The sequence below is a fragment of the Ursus arctos genome, unplaced genomic scaffold (genome assembly GCF_023065955.2).
Source record: "Ursus arctos isolate Adak ecotype North America unplaced genomic scaffold, UrsArc2.0 scaffold_33, whole genome shotgun sequence".
In the NCBI taxonomy this organism is placed as follows: domain Eukaryota; kingdom Metazoa; phylum Chordata; class Mammalia; order Carnivora; family Ursidae; genus Ursus; species Ursus arctos.
In genome coordinates, this window is record NW_026623019.1 from 23009473 (window position 1) to 23026822 (window position 17350).

A 17350-nucleotide genomic window follows, 5' to 3' on the forward strand; every position below is an offset into this window, starting at 1 on the left:
GGGACCCTTGTGCACTGTTGGTGGGAATGCAAATTGGTACAACCACTCTGGAAGACAGTATAGAAGTTCCTTAAAAAATTAAAAACAGAACTATCATAAGATCCATCAATTCCACTTCTGGATATTTATCTGAAAAAAACAAAAACTCAAAAAGATATATGCAGCCCTACGTTTATTGCAGCATTATTTACAATAGCCAAGACATGGGAGCCGTCCAAACGTCCATCGGTAGTTGAATAGATAAAGAAGATGGGGTCTATATCTATAGCGAATGGAATATCACACAGCCATAAAAAAAGATGAGTTCCTGCCACTTGGGACAACATGGATGGACCCAGAGGGTATTATGCTAGTGAAGTAAGTCAGGCAAAGACAGACAAATACTGTATGATTTCATTTATACATGGAATCAAAAAACCCCCCAATAAATAAATTAACAAAAAGCAGCCTCAGACCCATAAATACAGAGAACAAACTGCTGGTTGCCAGAGGGGAGAGGGTGGGGGATGGATGAAATGGGTGAAGGGGACAGGGAGACACAGGCTTCTAGTTATGGAATGAGTAAGTCACAGGCGTAAGAGGTACAGCATAGGGTCAATGGTACTGCAATAGGGTTGTACGGCAACAGATGGTAGCTACACTTGTGAGCACAGCGTGATATAGAAACATGCAGAATCCCTATGTTGTACGCCTGGAACTAGTGTGACATTGTGTATCATTGTGTTACATTGTGTACACTCAAAAAAACAACGACAACAACAACACAACACCAGATAGAAATGACAGAGGTGCTGGAAGATTCCTGAAATGCTTGTGGCCACTTTTCAACTTTAGACTTTGGTGGTCATTTCTCAAACAGGATAGTGGAACTCCCACCCTACAGACTGGTTTTAAGTAGATACTCTCCTTTAATAGCAGGAGTGGGCACTTGCATTTGTGGACAAGTCTTGTCTCCATGATTAGTCTGGCGCTTTCTCTTGCAAGCGTGTCTGCTCTGCTTACTTGGTCTCCCTCCCCTCCCACGGTGGCCCTGATTGCATCATGTGGCTTCTATTTCTCAGTTTTTGTGATTGGGGTGTCTATGCTGCAGACTGTTTCACTGTACCGGGGAGCCATTCTTCTTTACAGAAACTGCTCTGGCCTGGTGTGTTCTGACTGTATGACTGGCCTTGCCAAGGGGACATTGACGGGCTTGAGCCAGGGGCGAGAACAGACACCTTCAGCCCTGGAGAGACTTTCATCCTGATAGGTGATGTTGCTTTATGACAGATGGGAACGGCCCATCAGGCAAATACGATGTCAATAAGGACTCTGAGGAGTTGCTGTGGAGATCTTTACCCGGTTCTAGAGCTTGACACTTCACAGCAAGTTTTGTGAAGTGTTTGCTAATCTACATTGGCTGGAAGGCTTTATATCACCAAAACAGATTTAGATTGGTGATCAGAGTTGCTTGTTTTATTATGTTTTATCTGTCTGTCTATGTAGTATGTATGTATGTATGTATGTATCTCCACATTTCTGTACATCTTTAAAGCAATCTTCCTAGAAGCAGTCAGTGGGATAAATTCTGGGGAGTGATGCCTGGAAAATTGCTATGGATGTCCAAGTCCTAAGGCCTGTGGCAAAAATGGGGATATGATGTCTTTTGGAAAACTTGGAACTGTGTAAATCTGTATAAGTCTATATTCTACCCCTCGACTCTAAGCTGAGAAGCCAGATTCTCTGTCCCCTGTTCTTTGCTGAATGCCATGTGCATAACACAATGGCAGGCACGGAAGTGCTTGGAAACTGTTTTGCAAAGGAAATATATTCCTGGGGGCTTGGGCTTATTCCAGTGCAGCTAAAATAGTGACTCTACAACCGAGGAGAGACAAAATGGTACAGGACTGCTTTCTCTACCTCTGCAAGAAGGTTACTATATGTTCTAATACTCTATGCCTTGGATGCCTAAATGAAGGTGTCAGAAATACACCTCCATTTTTTTTTTTTAAGCTTCAAGTGATTGATTTAAGCTTTCTGTGTCCATTTCTATGGACATGGCATGGAACAAGATTGGAGCAGCTATTTCAAAGAGTGACTTAAAATTCCAAAAAGCAACATAAATAAATCAAAGGAAGTGGCTCACCATAAATCTTAGGATGACTGCTTTCAGGAATATTGACCAATTGTCTATGTTAATTGGTGCTACATTGTGATAAAAGGCTGGGTCCCATCGTCATTTCTGGGTTCACATCCAAGCTTAGCTTCTTGAGGGTGTATTCACCACTGTATCGGAGTGTAGCGTTCATTACCTACCTAGTGCCACATATAGTAATTGACTTTTGTCAGTTGACTTTTATATTAATTTTATGGTTGAGTTTGCTACTAACTTGCTGGCTTTCAGGCATTTATAGTCACTTTGTTCTCTGTGGTTGAAATTTGGCATGGAAGAGTCAACATCTGTTTGGTGAATCTGATCTCTTTGCATTTTTGGGGAACATAGCTCCCCCTTTATTTATTTATTTATTTATTTTTTATTTAGTACGTTTAAAAATCTATAGATGTCAACTCTTTTAAGGCCATTCTGTCTATAATGTTTCCTCTAAATTGCATGGGCTTTGCTTTGGAAGGATTGCGTTTTCAAGGCGGTATCCCAGAAGCCTTTGCTCTTTGCCTATGCATGTGACCCTCTTGGCTTAGGTGGCCTTCTGCCTCAAGTCTCAGGTTTACAGAATCCTTAATGTAGTTCATGGGCTCTAGTTAGATAGTTCCTCCCTGAGATGGTCCCGTTTTTCTTGTGGGCCTGTGTGGGATTATGGACTGGCTTAAGGAGCAGCAGTACAGTGAGGGGGAACCACCTGGTCAGCCTGGCACAATTCTCTGTCACCTCTGAATGCTCTGAAGGGAGCTTCGAATTGGGTGTGAGGAGGCAGGACTACAGAGCACTGATAACATTCTCCTCTTGTGATCTTTGTGAGCCAGGGGCAAATGGAATCCCTAAGTATAGGAATGTAAGGAAAGGCACAGTTCTATATCCAGTGAGAAAAATCAGAGGAAGGTTTATAATGATCAGATTTATAAAAAATAAATTGAAGCGTGCAAGCACTCATAGGTTACGGTTTCCATGATTTTCTTGGAGAAACGACTGGAAGAAGAACTTCAGCCAAACAAAAAAATTAATGAGAAATTATGGCAAAAGGAATGATAGTATGTTTTGAATCTATTTAATAAATTAAAACCTTAATCCAGGGATTAAGATTCCAGAACAAATTATAAATATTTTAACTCCTGCCAATGTAGGAAACTTAGAAACTCAGAAAACTTACTTGAAGGAGAAGGGAAAGAAAAGGTAGAAGGTAGGTGACTATGCCAATTTGTTTATCTTTTAATTTCTGGAAGCTGAAAGAGATTATAAGCAACAGTGTTTAAGAGAGAAAGGTAAATGCTAAAATATATATTCAGCTAAAATCAAGTGGTGAAAGAGAAGGAAAGAAAATAATAGAAGTTAGAAAATATATTAATTTTGTGATTACTTATAATCTTAAGCTCGTTATAAAAGGAACCATTAAAACAAAAAATATGTCTTCAGAAGAAACAAAGCAAAAATAAAAAAAATACACAAACATACAGTGACAAGATTTTTTACAAAGAACAACATAAAATACGCTGAGAGGAGCTAAGAACAAATAAACCCATCTGGCAGATCAATGGGTTTGATTGAATTAGAGGGAATATTAAACAAACACAACCATACACTCACATCCCCTGATGTCTTTCAATTTTATGATGTTGTGAAAGTATTGTGCATTTAGTATGAGCTGTACTTTGGATTTTGAATTTTGGCCTCTTCTTGGGCTGGCGATATGAAGTATGACCCTTGCATGTGATGCTGGGACTTGCCCAGTTGGCCATGACATCGCTAGGGTCAACAACTGATATGCTTACAACCTGTTCTGTACCCATTCAACCACTGTTTTTCACTTCACAGTATTCAGCACCTTATATGAGATATTCAAAACTTTGTTATACAATAGGCTTTGTGTTAGAGGATTTTGCCCAACTGTGGGCTAGTGTGAGTGTTCTGAGCACATTTAAGGTAGGCTAGGCTAAGCTATGATGTTTGGTAGATGAGATGGATGAAAGGCATTCTTGAGATACAATACTTTCAACTCACGATTGGTTTGTTGGGGGCATACCCCCATTGTAAATTGAGGAGAATCTGTACTGGAAATGACCCAGTGACTCAGAAAGATAAAACATGCAGTAGTCATGATCTTAACTGACCAAGTTTGAATACTGGATCAAAAAAAAAAAAAAAACAATTAGTGTGTTCCCAAGAAACAATGGTCAGGGTACAATCTCACACTCTGAGAAGCATGACTTTCTGTGTACAAATGGCATATATTAACGTAGAGGAAACTGAGGGAGAAATACCTAGAAACACATCTAGAAAGAGGTTGATAGAACTCTTTCAGTCTATGACAGATCAAATGGGCAAAAGTAAGGATAATGAAGACCAAAATAACAATAAGTAATATAATATGATTAACATCTATTGAATTCTATAACCTCAATAGGAAATATTTGTGGCCAAGGCTGCAAGTTGTTCCTAATATCTATTCTTCTGTATTGCCTTTTTTCCCCCTTCTTTTTAAAAAGAGAGAGAGAGCAGTGGGGAGGCGCAGAGGGAGAGGGAGAGAGAGAATCCCAAGCAGACTCCGTGCCCAGCAGGAAGCCTGACACAGGGCTCCATACCATGACCCTGAGATCATGACCTGAACAGAAATCAAGAATAGGGTGCCCAGCCGACTGAGACACCCAGGTGCCCCTTCTCTATTTCCTTTAAATATAGGGCTCTGAATTTTAGCAGGGCCCAAGATTTCCCAGAATAAAGGTACATTTCTTTTTTTTTTTTAATTTTTTTTTAAAGATTTTATTTATTTATTTGACAGAGATAGAGACAGCCAGCGAGAGAGGGAACACAAGCAGGGGGAGTGGGAGAGGAAGAAGCAGGCTCACAGCGGAGGAGCCTGATGTGGGGCTCGATCCCACAACGCCAGGATCACGCCCTGAGCTGAAGACAGACGCTTAACCGCTGTGCCACCCAGGCGCCCCTAAAGGTACATTTCTAACCTCCCTGGGGCTATGATTAAATTCTGCTACAGTGATTGAAGTTATGTGTGACTTTGGGAAAGTGTCCCAAATCAGGACAGTAAGTGCACCCTATGGACTCCTTTCAGAATGTTTTAAGATACATAAAATTAAATATATAATACCGAAAGGGAGCCAGTCGTATTGAAATCTAGTTAATTAACATATTAAAATTAATTTGTGATAGTGTATGTGCATCTTTATGAACACCTTAAAGAACAAGAAAAAACCCCCAACAAGGTCCAGGAGCAAGTTCTTGCAACTACCTTAATTTCAGTGCCATGGAAGTAAATTATATTTGGAAGTATTTGCAACAGATATCAAGTTTTTTCTCTACTTGTATGTATTAACTCAATGAAGTGAATGTTCTTTTGCATCTTTCACATCCATTTCAAACAAGCAGGTCTGCCTCCTCTTGGTCTGTGGAATGGAACGTGCTCTCTCCCTCTCAGGTCTGGGTAGAAGGTTTCCCCGTCTGTCTTCCACCTAGTGCATCTCTTAGTTTGTGTTTGATAATGTGTGATTTCAGCGTGGACAAGCTATCCTTAGAACAATAACATGACAATGCCCGGACTGCTTACTTACTGGGCCAGACACAATGCTCTGCACTCCCCCCAACACTACTATACTTAACACTTCCTTCCCTCGCTTCTCTGATATTTGCATCTTTATCAATTTTTTATTGCTGTGAAACCGAGAATTCATAGATAAATATCCTTTCTGCTCCTGTTAAAAATCAGTCTTCTGTTTGAACTTACGGGTTGCTATGGTCAATGTTTGTGTGTCCCTGTAATTCGTCATGTTGAAATTCTAACCCCCAAAGATGAGGGTATTAGGGGGTGGGTCCTTTGGGAGGTGCTTAAGTCATGAGGGTGGAGCCCTCAGCAATGGGAGTAGTGCCCTTACAAGAGAGGCCCACAGAGATCATAGCCCCTTCCACCACATGAGGACCGTAGGGAGTAGGCATTCGCTGTGAACAAGAAAGCGGGCCCTCACTAGAACGCAGCCATGCCAGTGTCTTGATCTTGGACTTCTAGCCTTCAAAACGTGAGAAATAAATGTCTGTGTTCATAAGCTGCCCAGCATGTAGTGTTTTGTTGTAGTAGCCCAAATGGACTAAGGTTCCATTTTCTTGCCTCATTTGGCATTTGACCCATTCCAATATGGTTTCCACTCCTACTGCTCCATGGAAATCACCCTTGCCAAAGTCATGGATGGTTTTCATATCCTTAAATCCAGTTTTCATCATACATAATGGGCCACTTCCTCCTTAAAATACTCTTGTCCCTGGCTTCTGTGATATCACATATTGCTAGTTTCCTCCTCCCACCCAAATTTCTCCCTTTCCTCTACCTTATCAGCCTTGCTACTCAATCCTTAATGTTACATACAGTTCCTCGGGGTTCTGTCTTAGACATTCTCATTCAGCCCTCTAACAAATAACTTTTTTGTGCATCTACTATGGGCTAGAGAATGCTATTGCTGAGCACTGCATATATGGTCCCTGTTCTCAGGGAATTTAGAAGAGAAGCTGTCAACCATAAGTCACACAGTTAATTATTTTACTATAGTCATGATAAAGACTTAAAAAGTTCAACTCCTACACATTGTAATGCTTTTATAGATTAATTAGAATGAACTTAGCTGTGTCTGAAATTCCAAAGATGCAACCCCTTTAGTCATGGGGGAACAGAAATGTTCTTAACAGCTAAATGTGTTCTTACAGTTGAGAAAAAAGAAAGAAACAAGGATATAATCCTTTTGACTCTGTCAGTTGAAACTAAAATTCTTCTTATTCTCATTTCCTTCTCTGATTTGTTTTTAGTAGGTAAATCTCCAGTCTGTCTAAAGGAATCAAGGGTGACAATAGATCTCTTTTTTCATGAAAATGCATTTGGTGCCAAAGCCTGAATCACCTCCAGGATGAAGCCTTGGTTTCTTGGGCCTGCCTTACTCTTGTGCTATTTTGGGAAATCATGGTCACTTTCTAAGTATTAGTTTTACCTTGAACCAGACTATTTCATGCCAGACAGTTGATAGTGAGGCATTAAAGAGAATACATCAGTGTGCCATACACATTTGAATGTTCTTACATTTGAAAAAATGTTGCTTTTTGATGATTCCTAAAATCACTTTGGTTATCGAGCACATCTTTCCAAAGAGCACTGACTGAATGAATATAAATTAATTAGAAACACGTGGAATAAATTTTTTTTAGAGATGCATTTGACTAAATGAGAAATGGATCGTAATGAACCAAATATTTGAAAAATAAATTTATAAAGTCCATTTGAAGAGACAGAGGTGCCATACACATTTGAATGTTCTTACATTTGAATGTTCTTACATTTGAATGTTCTTACATTTGAAAAAATGTTGCTTTTTGATGATTCCTAAAATCACTTTGGTTATCGAGCACATCTTTCCAAAGAGCACTGACTGAATGAATATAAATTAATTAGAAACACATGGAATAAATTTTTTTTAGAGATGCATTTGACTAAATGAGAAATGGATCGTAATGAACCAAATATTTGAAAAATAAATTTATAAAGTCCTTTTGAAGAGACAGAGGTACTGGGAGCCAAGATCTCTCAGTGCAGGGACACAAGGGGCTTGAGGTTCACATTTGGTTGACATTAAAATGATTGAAAGTTGCCTGTTGACATCTTCCATAGTTTCCCATCAGTAGACTCCAGTGTTTGCTATACAAAGAGGCAGACTTCACACCTGGATTTCAAAGTTTCATTTGGCCCCTGCAACAAAATAGCATCCCCAACTGAATGGCTTGGTTAATGGTTGCTGATACTTGAGCATTTGCTAGGTGCTAGTCCTGTGATATAGGGTATTAGAACCTATTTTTGGATGGGGAAATAGAAGTGAAAGTTAGGTAACTTGCCTAAACGGTAGGCCTAGCAGTCTGGCTCTGAAGCCTCAACTCTTCACCCAAAGAACCTATGTTTTGCTCTCCTCGTAATGATTCAGTATGTGACTTTTAACCTTAGGATCTGTGTCTAACCCCCCACCCCACCCCACCCCAGTGTGGGTTTTCCCAAAAGCTCACCCCTTTCTTCACTTTCTACTTCCTCCTTAAGAAGGGGCCGCTTACTATCTCCAGCCAAGGTCAAAGTCACATGCAGTAGTCAGTTCTTGGACCATTACAGACAGCCTCTTATTCCACCTGTGCCTTTTAAATTCTTTCCTTCCTACTTCTTTCTTCCCTCTTCTCTGACTTCAAGGCCTCATGCTCTGAGGAGGAATGAGGAAGTAGCCATGTGGGTCAACAGGAAGCCTACTTTTGCTGGCTCCTGGAAATGTCTCTTGTTCTTGTGTGCGTCTTCGTCTCTCTCTCCCTTCCTTGCTGGATCCAACATACCATGGACCAAGACCTTTGCTCCCACCTACTCTATCTGCATGGGTTTGGCCCTCAATTAAGTAATTTCTATTTCAGACCTTCCTGATGGTGCAAGTTAGACCAGTGCCCTCTAACCAACTTCCTGCTTGCAAATGTTTCTAAACCAATGGACTCAAGTGGAGGAGAAACTAGGATGCAATAATTTGAGTTAGAAAAATAAAACTTCTTTAAAAGCTAGAAAAGTTGTAAAAAGTAATATAATTCAAAGGGAGGGAAGTAGGACCCATGGTGGGGGGAGGGGGTGGTATAAAGCACAACTTTGTAGATTGTGCTGTCTGGAACTATGCTATGCTCCCAAAGTTGAGCAGGTGGAGGGAGTAAGGCAACTAGGTAGTCCAGAGGGGAGCAGATACGCCTGTTTTGGCCCTTTTAAACTGTGGCTGACCCTTTCTCATGGCGCAAAAAGCCTTGCCTCACATTCATGGGCTATTTTCTGACCATGTTTCATGGAGGAGTTGATACCATTACTTTGATTACCACTCCTTATAATGGCTGGATAGTTTATTCTAGAATGTTCCTGTGTCTGCAGAGTATAGAAACTCAATTTTAAACCTAAACTTATCATTGGTCTTAGATTTTTGGGACCAAGGTTTTGAAATCAGTGAAGAGCCTTGAGGTGAATCAGAACTGGCCTCTCGTCCTGTCTGGCTCTCTCTTTTCTGTCTCTCTGCGCATGCATCTCATGCCTTCCCGTTCAGGGTCTCAGCTTCTCCACATAGTGTGATATGGGAAAAAATAGTTTTTGACATGGTAGCTTAGGGAGTTATTTGTGCCTTACTCGGTAGTTCCTTCTGCCTGGTACCCGTTGAGTAGGTGCCCGTATATGTATTTGTTGAGTGGTACCTGTTGGCCCTGACTCTTGATTTCGGTTCAGGTAATGGTCTCAGGGCTGTGAGATTGAGCCCTGTGGAGGGCTCCACACTCAGGGGGGGTCTGCTTGAGATTCTCTCTGTCTCTCCGTCTCTCCCTCTGCCCCTCCCTGCCCCCAGCGCTCTCTCTCTCAAATAAATAAATACACTTTAAAAAATTATATATAATACACACACACACACACACACACACACACACACACACACACACATAGTTGAATGAATGAATGAAAACAAGCAAGCCTGTAAGTATTCATTGGGAACATTTGGGAAATATTCCCCACCTCCCAATCTAGGTGAGACCACCTTCTCGTGTTACGAATAGCGCTTTTTACAAACTACCGTTGTGCTGGTTTGCCACTGCTAACTAATTTTAACCAAATGGTAGCTGTTTCCAGCTTTTTGCATGATGCCTGGCAGTGTCAATAAATTTTTGTTGAATCAACAAATGTCATGCTCTATATCAAAGAGTTTTGACTCTTGGAGGGAAAGCAAACAAAGCTTTGAATTTACAGAACCAGGAGACTGAAAGGAACATTGAGAAGTCTTCAGATACATTTCCCTGCTTCCCAGTGGAACCATTCTTGGTCATCATCTACTTTGTTCTGAACACCCACAGGAGGCTCTCTAACCATGTGACTCATAGCATTTTTCTAAGAAACCTCTGTCTTTATTTACTTCCAGAAGACATAAGACATACATACCATCTTTTTCTTTTTTTCCCCCTTTCTTTTCTTTTTTTTCTCTCCCTCTTTTTTAAAATTTCCCTTCCAGGAAAAAGGAAGAACAATTAGGCATGCTAAGGCTATAAGCGGCTTCTGGGTCAAACACCTTAGCCCACGTGTGGAGTAGAATTAGATGCCTCCAAATCCAGATCCCAGCTTTGAGTGAAAATCGTACAGTACTATGTCTGTCTTAATCTGCAATCTGAAGACAGAATCCCAAACTTCTGCAGCATGGTGGAGACTTGGGTCTCCTGCTCACAATAATCTGTTCTATGTAAAATTCTAAATATTCCCACTTTTGATTTTTTTCGTTTTGACCATTGACAGTTGGTCATCCAGGGCTGGCTTCGCATCAACATCAACAATGTCTGGATGAAATGGGTCAGTAGGTGCTACCATCTCCATTTTAAACTAAGAAACTGTGAAAAAAATATGTAAATAAAGGGACTGTGGAGTAAAGTAAAAAACTAAATCCCTATATCCTTCCCCTCTGAGGTGTCATGGAAGTGCCTTGGGTTCTAGCCATCTAGATTGTTAGAAATAAGTCTAGGTATGATCTGATTTGAGGAAGAGAGAGGATTTTTTTTTTAACTTCCTTCACAAAGGCAATTATTGTCATGTGTTTTCTGTGTTTTAATTCACTTGTGGGGAAGAAAAGCATCTCCATAGTTCTGGCCAAGCTTGTCCCCAAGTTGAGTTAGTGGAAACCTACTCAACCACCTGGTGTGATTCATGTGGCTGTCCCTCAGGGGGTTAGAGAGAAACAATGCTCTTCCTCTTTGCTTTGCGTAATTACTTCCAACCTCAGAACTTCTCGATTCAAATGGCCTGTGCCGAATATTCTTGCACTTAGATGACCTCCCAAATTTTGACCTCCACTGAACAAACCCTTCAAACTGGACTGGCTCACCAGGCAATTCAAGGAGTAGGTCAGCTTTTCTCTGTGTGCAGAGTGGAGGCACATCCCCCATCTAGTCCTGTCTAGGGTCTCGCATACGTGGGTCCCACCCAGCTGACTTCAGAGCGAGCATGGGCTCTGTGGTTCTGAGGGCTACCAGTGGAAAAATCGATGCTGACTCATACGCAGGAGGCAACTTCAGCTGGGTTTCTAAGGAATAGCCTTTAATAAAAGTATTCCTTCAAAAATTGCCTGAATTTTCACACTTAGAACTCCTGAGCTTTATCTGACCTCTCTTGCTGTCAACTTTCCACTCCCTCTTCTCTGGGTCCTTCCGCCAACTTGGAGTTTGGAAAAAGCTTTCAGTTGCCCTATTCTAAGAAGACTTACCCTAAATATGGACACTTGATAAACGTGGTATTTGTCAAGTGGGGAAAATATATTTTTTTAAAGTGATGCTGAAATAATTGGATACTCATGTAGAAAAACAAAAACTCGATGCCCACCTTACACTATACATAAGATCTCATTTCAGGGGGACTAGAATCCTCACTGTAGAAGGCAGAGACGAGCTTTTGGAAAATATGGGAGGGTATCTTTATGATCTCGCAGGGCAGAAAAAGATGACTATATAAACAGAATATATACAACAGAAACACTTGAAAAATGGAACCACAATATAATTACCTTTTGTGCATAACTACTAAAGAGTGAAAGACAGCTTAAAAGTGGTAGAAGGCATTTGGAAAGCGTATAAATGAAAGAGGGCTTGTATTCAGAACATTTAAAGGACTCTTTCCAAATCAGTAGGAAAAAGACAAAATCCAGTAGAGAAAACGGGCGAGAGACTTGACAAGTTATTTCATAAAGTTGGCATCTAGTGGCCAATAAGAAAGGAAAATGAAAATGAAACCTCAATGTCACACTACTTACTATACATCTACCAGAATCACTGAAATTAAAAAGCCGGATAAACATTGGTGAGGCTCTGGAGTAAAAGGAACTCACACTCTGTGGATGGAAGTGTAAAGTGGTAAAACCACTTGGGAAACCAGTTTGGCAATATCACTAGTGTTGAAAATATATATGCATTCCCAGTGACCTAGCAATTCCACTCCTAAATACAGTGCCAAATAAAATTGTTACATATGCATCAGGAGACACGTCTGAGAGTATTTATAGCTGAGTTTGTTTGTAGAAGCTTCTAAAAGCTCCAATCTTAAAGACATAAATGTCCACCAACAGTAGAATAGAGAAGTTGTGCAATGTTTATGGAGAATACTGTATATCAATGAAATTGGATGAACTCCAGTTACATGCAACAGCATGGCTGCGTCTCAGAAATACAAAACTGAGCAAAAGAAGTCAGATACAAAATGATTCCTCTCGCCCAATTTCCATATAAATGTTTTAAAATAAGCAAATAATTTTCTTGTAATATTCTATTTACATTAAGTTTAAAAACAGGCAAAAGCAGTGCTTGGGGATTCATAATTATAAGTTAGATATTAAACAAAGCAGGGAAGTAATTACTATAAGGTTGGGATCATTGTCACCCCTAGGGGCGAGGGGCAGTTGTTGCAGATGTGCGGGATTGGGCCATCTGAGCTGAGGGATGGTGATGTCTTGTTTCTTGATGTGGATGGCACCTTATAATAAGTTGTCTATTTGATTTTGTGTGTTTTTCTGCATGTTATATTTCACAATGAAAATTTTCCTTTTTTTTTTTTTTTTAAATAAAAAAGCCCCCTGTCTACAGCCCCAATCTTGCCTCTCTGGAGCCTGGCTCTCTCTTCGCGGCTCTGCTCTCCACCTTATTTTCCCCTTTTCTCAGCTCCCACTCATCACACAAACTGCCCCCCATCCCCACCCCAGTCGTTAGTGACGTTTTGGTTGGCAAATCAAAATGAATTTGTCTTTGCTGCCAACGTTGTGGTTCTCTTTTTCCTTGGCTCCCCCAGACGCTTCTCTCTCCTGGTGGTGCTCCCCTCTTTTTCTCCCCATGGTCTCTCTGCTTCATTCTCTGATTGCTCCAACTTCCCAGCTCCATAAACACTGGGGCTTCCTAGGTTTCCCTCCTGCTGGTCTCATTCATGCCACTGGCTCGTCACTGTGCTAACGCCCCCCAAAAGCATGATGTCCCCTTCCAGACTCCAAGTGTGTGCCCATGCCTAGAGCTTCCTGCCTCCTCTCCATCTTCGTCTAAGGGGTAGGGAATCACCCTAATTTCATCCAACAGGCCTTAAAATGAACTCATGGTCTTCCTTGCTCCAACCCTACTTCTGGATTTCCCAGCTACATAAAGGGAATCACTTCTAAGTTGAGCTCTCAAGCTAGAAATGTTGATTTGTCAGTCATTAACCTGCTGAGCACCAAGAGCTACTGTGATTACATTCACACTGTGTGCTAGGCACTTGTTATGGTCTGAATGTTTCCCCGCCACCCCCCAAAAAAGTCCTGGTGGAAAATCTAATGCCCAATCTGCCAGTATTGGTGGAGCCTTTGAGGTGACCAGTGTCCTTATAAAAGAGACTCCAGAGAGCTCCCTGGCACCTTCTGCCGTGTGAGGACATAGCAAGAAGATTACTGTCCATGAGGAAGTGGGCCTTCACCAGACACCGAATCTGCTGGGGCCACCATCTTGGACTTCCAGGCTCCAGAACTATGAGAAATAGATTTCTGTGTGTATGCCACCCAGTCTGTGGTATTTTGTTATCACAGCCTGAACGAACTAAGACTGCACAGTTTTTAAAAACAAATATTACATACTTTTTCCCCCTAACATATATTAGCTCATTTAATTCTCTCCACCCCAAGATATGATATTATTATCCTACCTTACAGAGGAAAAAATGGAAATATTGGTTGTCAGAGCCGCTCTTACCTCACTCTGACTCAATGCTAGCTCCGTGGCTGAGGGGGCCTCCTACCAGTATGGGTACTTCTGCCCACGGGTGGTGTCCGCTGTGATTATCTCCCTAACCTCCTAAACGCTGTCCCAACCACACACTAATCTCTTTCCATTTTGTGCACCCTCAGCAGGGCTAGCAGAGTACTTTAATAACTTGATAGTGTAACTTCTGGTTGATTCTTTCCCAATGGCTTAGCACACAGGGAGGCCGTGTGATCTGGGGCCAGCCTGCCCCTGTCCAGCCCCAGCTCCTCATCTTCTCTCTCCTGAGCACGCATATTCTTCAGGCTCCTGGGCCTGCGCAGACAGTTTTGCTTGCAGTGCTCTGCTGACACCCCTCCCTGTTCAACTGGGAAATCCCTGCCCACCCTTTAAGCCCTAACTGAGAGACTCCCAGGTCAGCCCAACTCCACTCGCATATGTATTTACAGTGCACTTGGGGCCAACTTCTAGCATTGTATTTTGTTTTTGTTTTATAACATATTACAATTGCTTATTGATTTCTGCCTGCTTTGCTCCTGGAGGGCAAGAATAGTGTATTATACCTTCTTGAATTGGTATCCCTTTCCAATAGTGGTCTTATCTGGGAGGCGTTAATGGTTTTGCTGAGTAAATACGTGTCTCTGGAAATTCTTGTCAAACAGCAAGTGTTGGAAGAAATAACCTGGTCACTGCTAATTGGTGTTGGTGTGTGGTATTCTGCTGGGTTTAAGCCTTGGAGATGCTTTGTTTTGAAAGAAGAGAAGGAGGGATAGAAGACAGGGCTATCTTTAGTGGATGTGTGTCCTTCTCCCTGACGGGGCTGCCAGTTGCTGGTGACATGGACCTCCCTCCATTGCAGTCACCTTTGTCTTGCTGTCATACTCACTTTGACTCTATCCCATTCCATTCTCTTGAACCATAAAAGGCCCTCGGCCTTATGCTTTTTTCTCATTTAACCCTTATGAAGGGAATCCGGATATGCCACCCCAAAATATACCACCTGGGCATGAGAGTTATTTTGAGCTGAAAGCAATTGAGAAAAAGCAGACACAGAAAGAGCTCTTCGGTCTTCCTCTCTCTGTCTAGAAGCAGGGCACGACTTTCCCTTGTGCAGGTGTCCCGTCTCCCATCATAGAAAGAGGACAACAACCCTTGTCGCTGGACGCAGCAATGGTACTGGGATAAGATGGCATAAACCTCATATCAAACCTAACCTTCCATTAGTTTCCCCCATATAGTTCCTAGTCACTTTCCCACAGCCTGTTGGCCCTTAAAGCCTAAGCTCTCTCTCTGTGTTTTTTTGTCTGATCACTTCTCCACAATTTTTTGTTCTTTGTTAAAATGATATATAAACCCCTGAGTCTTACAGCTTCTTTGAATTTTTCACTTCTTTTCTGTGAAATTGCATGAACATAACATAAAAAATGTTGGTAAAATTTGTATGCCTTCTCTGGTTAATCTGCCATTTCTCAGTTTAATTCATAAACCTCAGGTGCTGAATCTAAGGGGGGAGAGGGTAAGACTTTTCTTCCCTTACACTTGTAACCTATGAGATGATCACTGCGACTACTGTGTAACAGCTGAACTGAAGCTCGAGGAAGTTACAGTAATTTGTGGGTGGAAGAATTAGGACTTATGCCAAAGCCCTTTTACCTTCCTTGTTCCTTTCTTTGCTAGGGTCTAAAAGTTTGTTTTGCCTTTATGGTGACCCTGAATTCCAAAAGGTTTCTGACACCTGTTTGTGTGGGCTCCTGTGTCAGCTTTAGGAAGGAAACACAGCTAGGGACATCCCTGAAAAATCCCTATCCCAGAACCAGTCAGAGCAGCCCAGTGTTTCCCTGGGACAGGACTCCTTCCAGGTCTCCGCAGCACCCAGCCCCGAGGTCAGAGGCATTAATCACTCAGTGAGTTTTGGTTGATGACATGAGACTTGTTTGCATAACCTGGCTGCACTGGGGCGGGCACCCAGGCCACCATTGGACAGGGGCTTTGGGACCTGGTGTAAGAGAAAGAACCCCTCAGGTGCTCGCTACATCCAGGATTTGGATTCTCCCCATTCTCTCTGTTTTACCAGCTCTTTGGAAAATACTGGCAGGGCCTGTGAGCCCAAAACAAAAGCCGGAGAAGATAGTCTTGTTTCTAAGTGACAGGGCAAGTCAGGGATCAAAACAAGTTCGATTAAAAGAGACTTTTCAGGTTTGTCAGCCCACGAAGAAGCCAAGGAGGGAAAAACAATAGGTTTAAAGACTTTCCCGAGAAAATCTTATTGCGTTTCAATACCCCCTGCTGCTTTCGTTCAGAAACTTGCCAAGGTGGTTAGAGAGACCATTATTTCCATTGACTCGGTCTTAAACACAAGATAAAAGGTCCACTCACCTGGAAGCCGGTGTTGCTGTAGCCCTCACCTGGGGGGGCTGTCATACTCTTCAGCTCCACACCGTCGTTGCTGCTCATGGAATTGGCTGGGCTCTGAATTCTTTTCAGACGTCGGCTCTAGAGATTCCTCGGTAGCTCTGAAGAGAATCGCAGCCTCTGCTGATGTCAGAATGCCACCTGCTGTTTGTGGGAACCTGGGCTCGGAGACTGCAAACGTTGAGTCTGTTGGGGCGGAGCAGGAGCCATAGGTGGATGGGGTGGCGGCTTTGGGTCCACGCCTTCATTAACCTTCCTGATTAGCCCTAGGATGGCTGGCCCATTTTTACTCGGGAAAACTCTTGCAGTGCACAGAACAGAAAAGGATGCTCTCTCAATGGTCATGACGGAAATAATCTATTTCCTGTGGGTGGTGGTGGGGACTAGGAATCGTGGGGGATGGGGCAAGGAATGGAACGGCTGGTTGTTACCAACTGACCACTATTCTGTGCTAGGTCCGCGCTCAGTACTTTGTATATCATGGTCTTGGTTTATCTTTAGTACAAGCAAAAACGGAGGTGTGGTCAAGTTAATAGTTAGCTCAGGGTCATTTGGCTAGGAAAGGGACGGTGAGAAGTCAAATTCATGTCTAGATGATTCGGAAGCCTTTTTACTACATCCCTGACTGCAGACTGGATTGCTTTTAAAAATTGATCTGAGAAATGCAAATAGGCAGCAGATAAATGGAATGTGACCAACTGCTCACTTAATAAAAGGATTCTTTACTTTAGGAAATTATTAGCTACAGGATTCTTTCAAAATAGCAGTTTCCCTTAGTACATTTCAAATGAGCTACAATTGTGGGCTTCTGTGGTAATGTGAAATATGCTATGATAAATGAAAAGTTAGCATTAATAAAGGGAATACTACATCATAGTGTAGATAAAAGAATGGGAGAAAATATCAAATATTACTAATGGTTATTTCTGGGTTGTGGTTTTATGGGTGGTTCTTATTTTCTCTTTCAGACTTTGCTGAGTTTTCTCTAAAGAGCACGATTTACCATTA

The 17350-nt window shown here is 41.9% G+C and overlaps 1 protein-coding gene across 1 annotated transcript in view; it reads right to left on the reverse strand.

Moving 5' to 3' along the window:
- Positions 1 to 16792, reverse strand: part of SLC28A3 (solute carrier family 28 member 3) — a 52154-nt gene extending 35362 nt beyond the window's left edge. The window contains exon 1 of the mRNA XM_026518839.4: positions 16307 to 16792. Within this exon, the coding sequence (XP_026374624.1) occupies positions 16307 to 16384 (78 nt within the window). The 5' untranslated portion in view covers positions 16385 to 16792. The remainder of the gene's footprint in view (positions 1 to 16306) is intronic.
- Between the last annotated feature and the right edge of the window lie 558 nt (positions 16793 to 17350).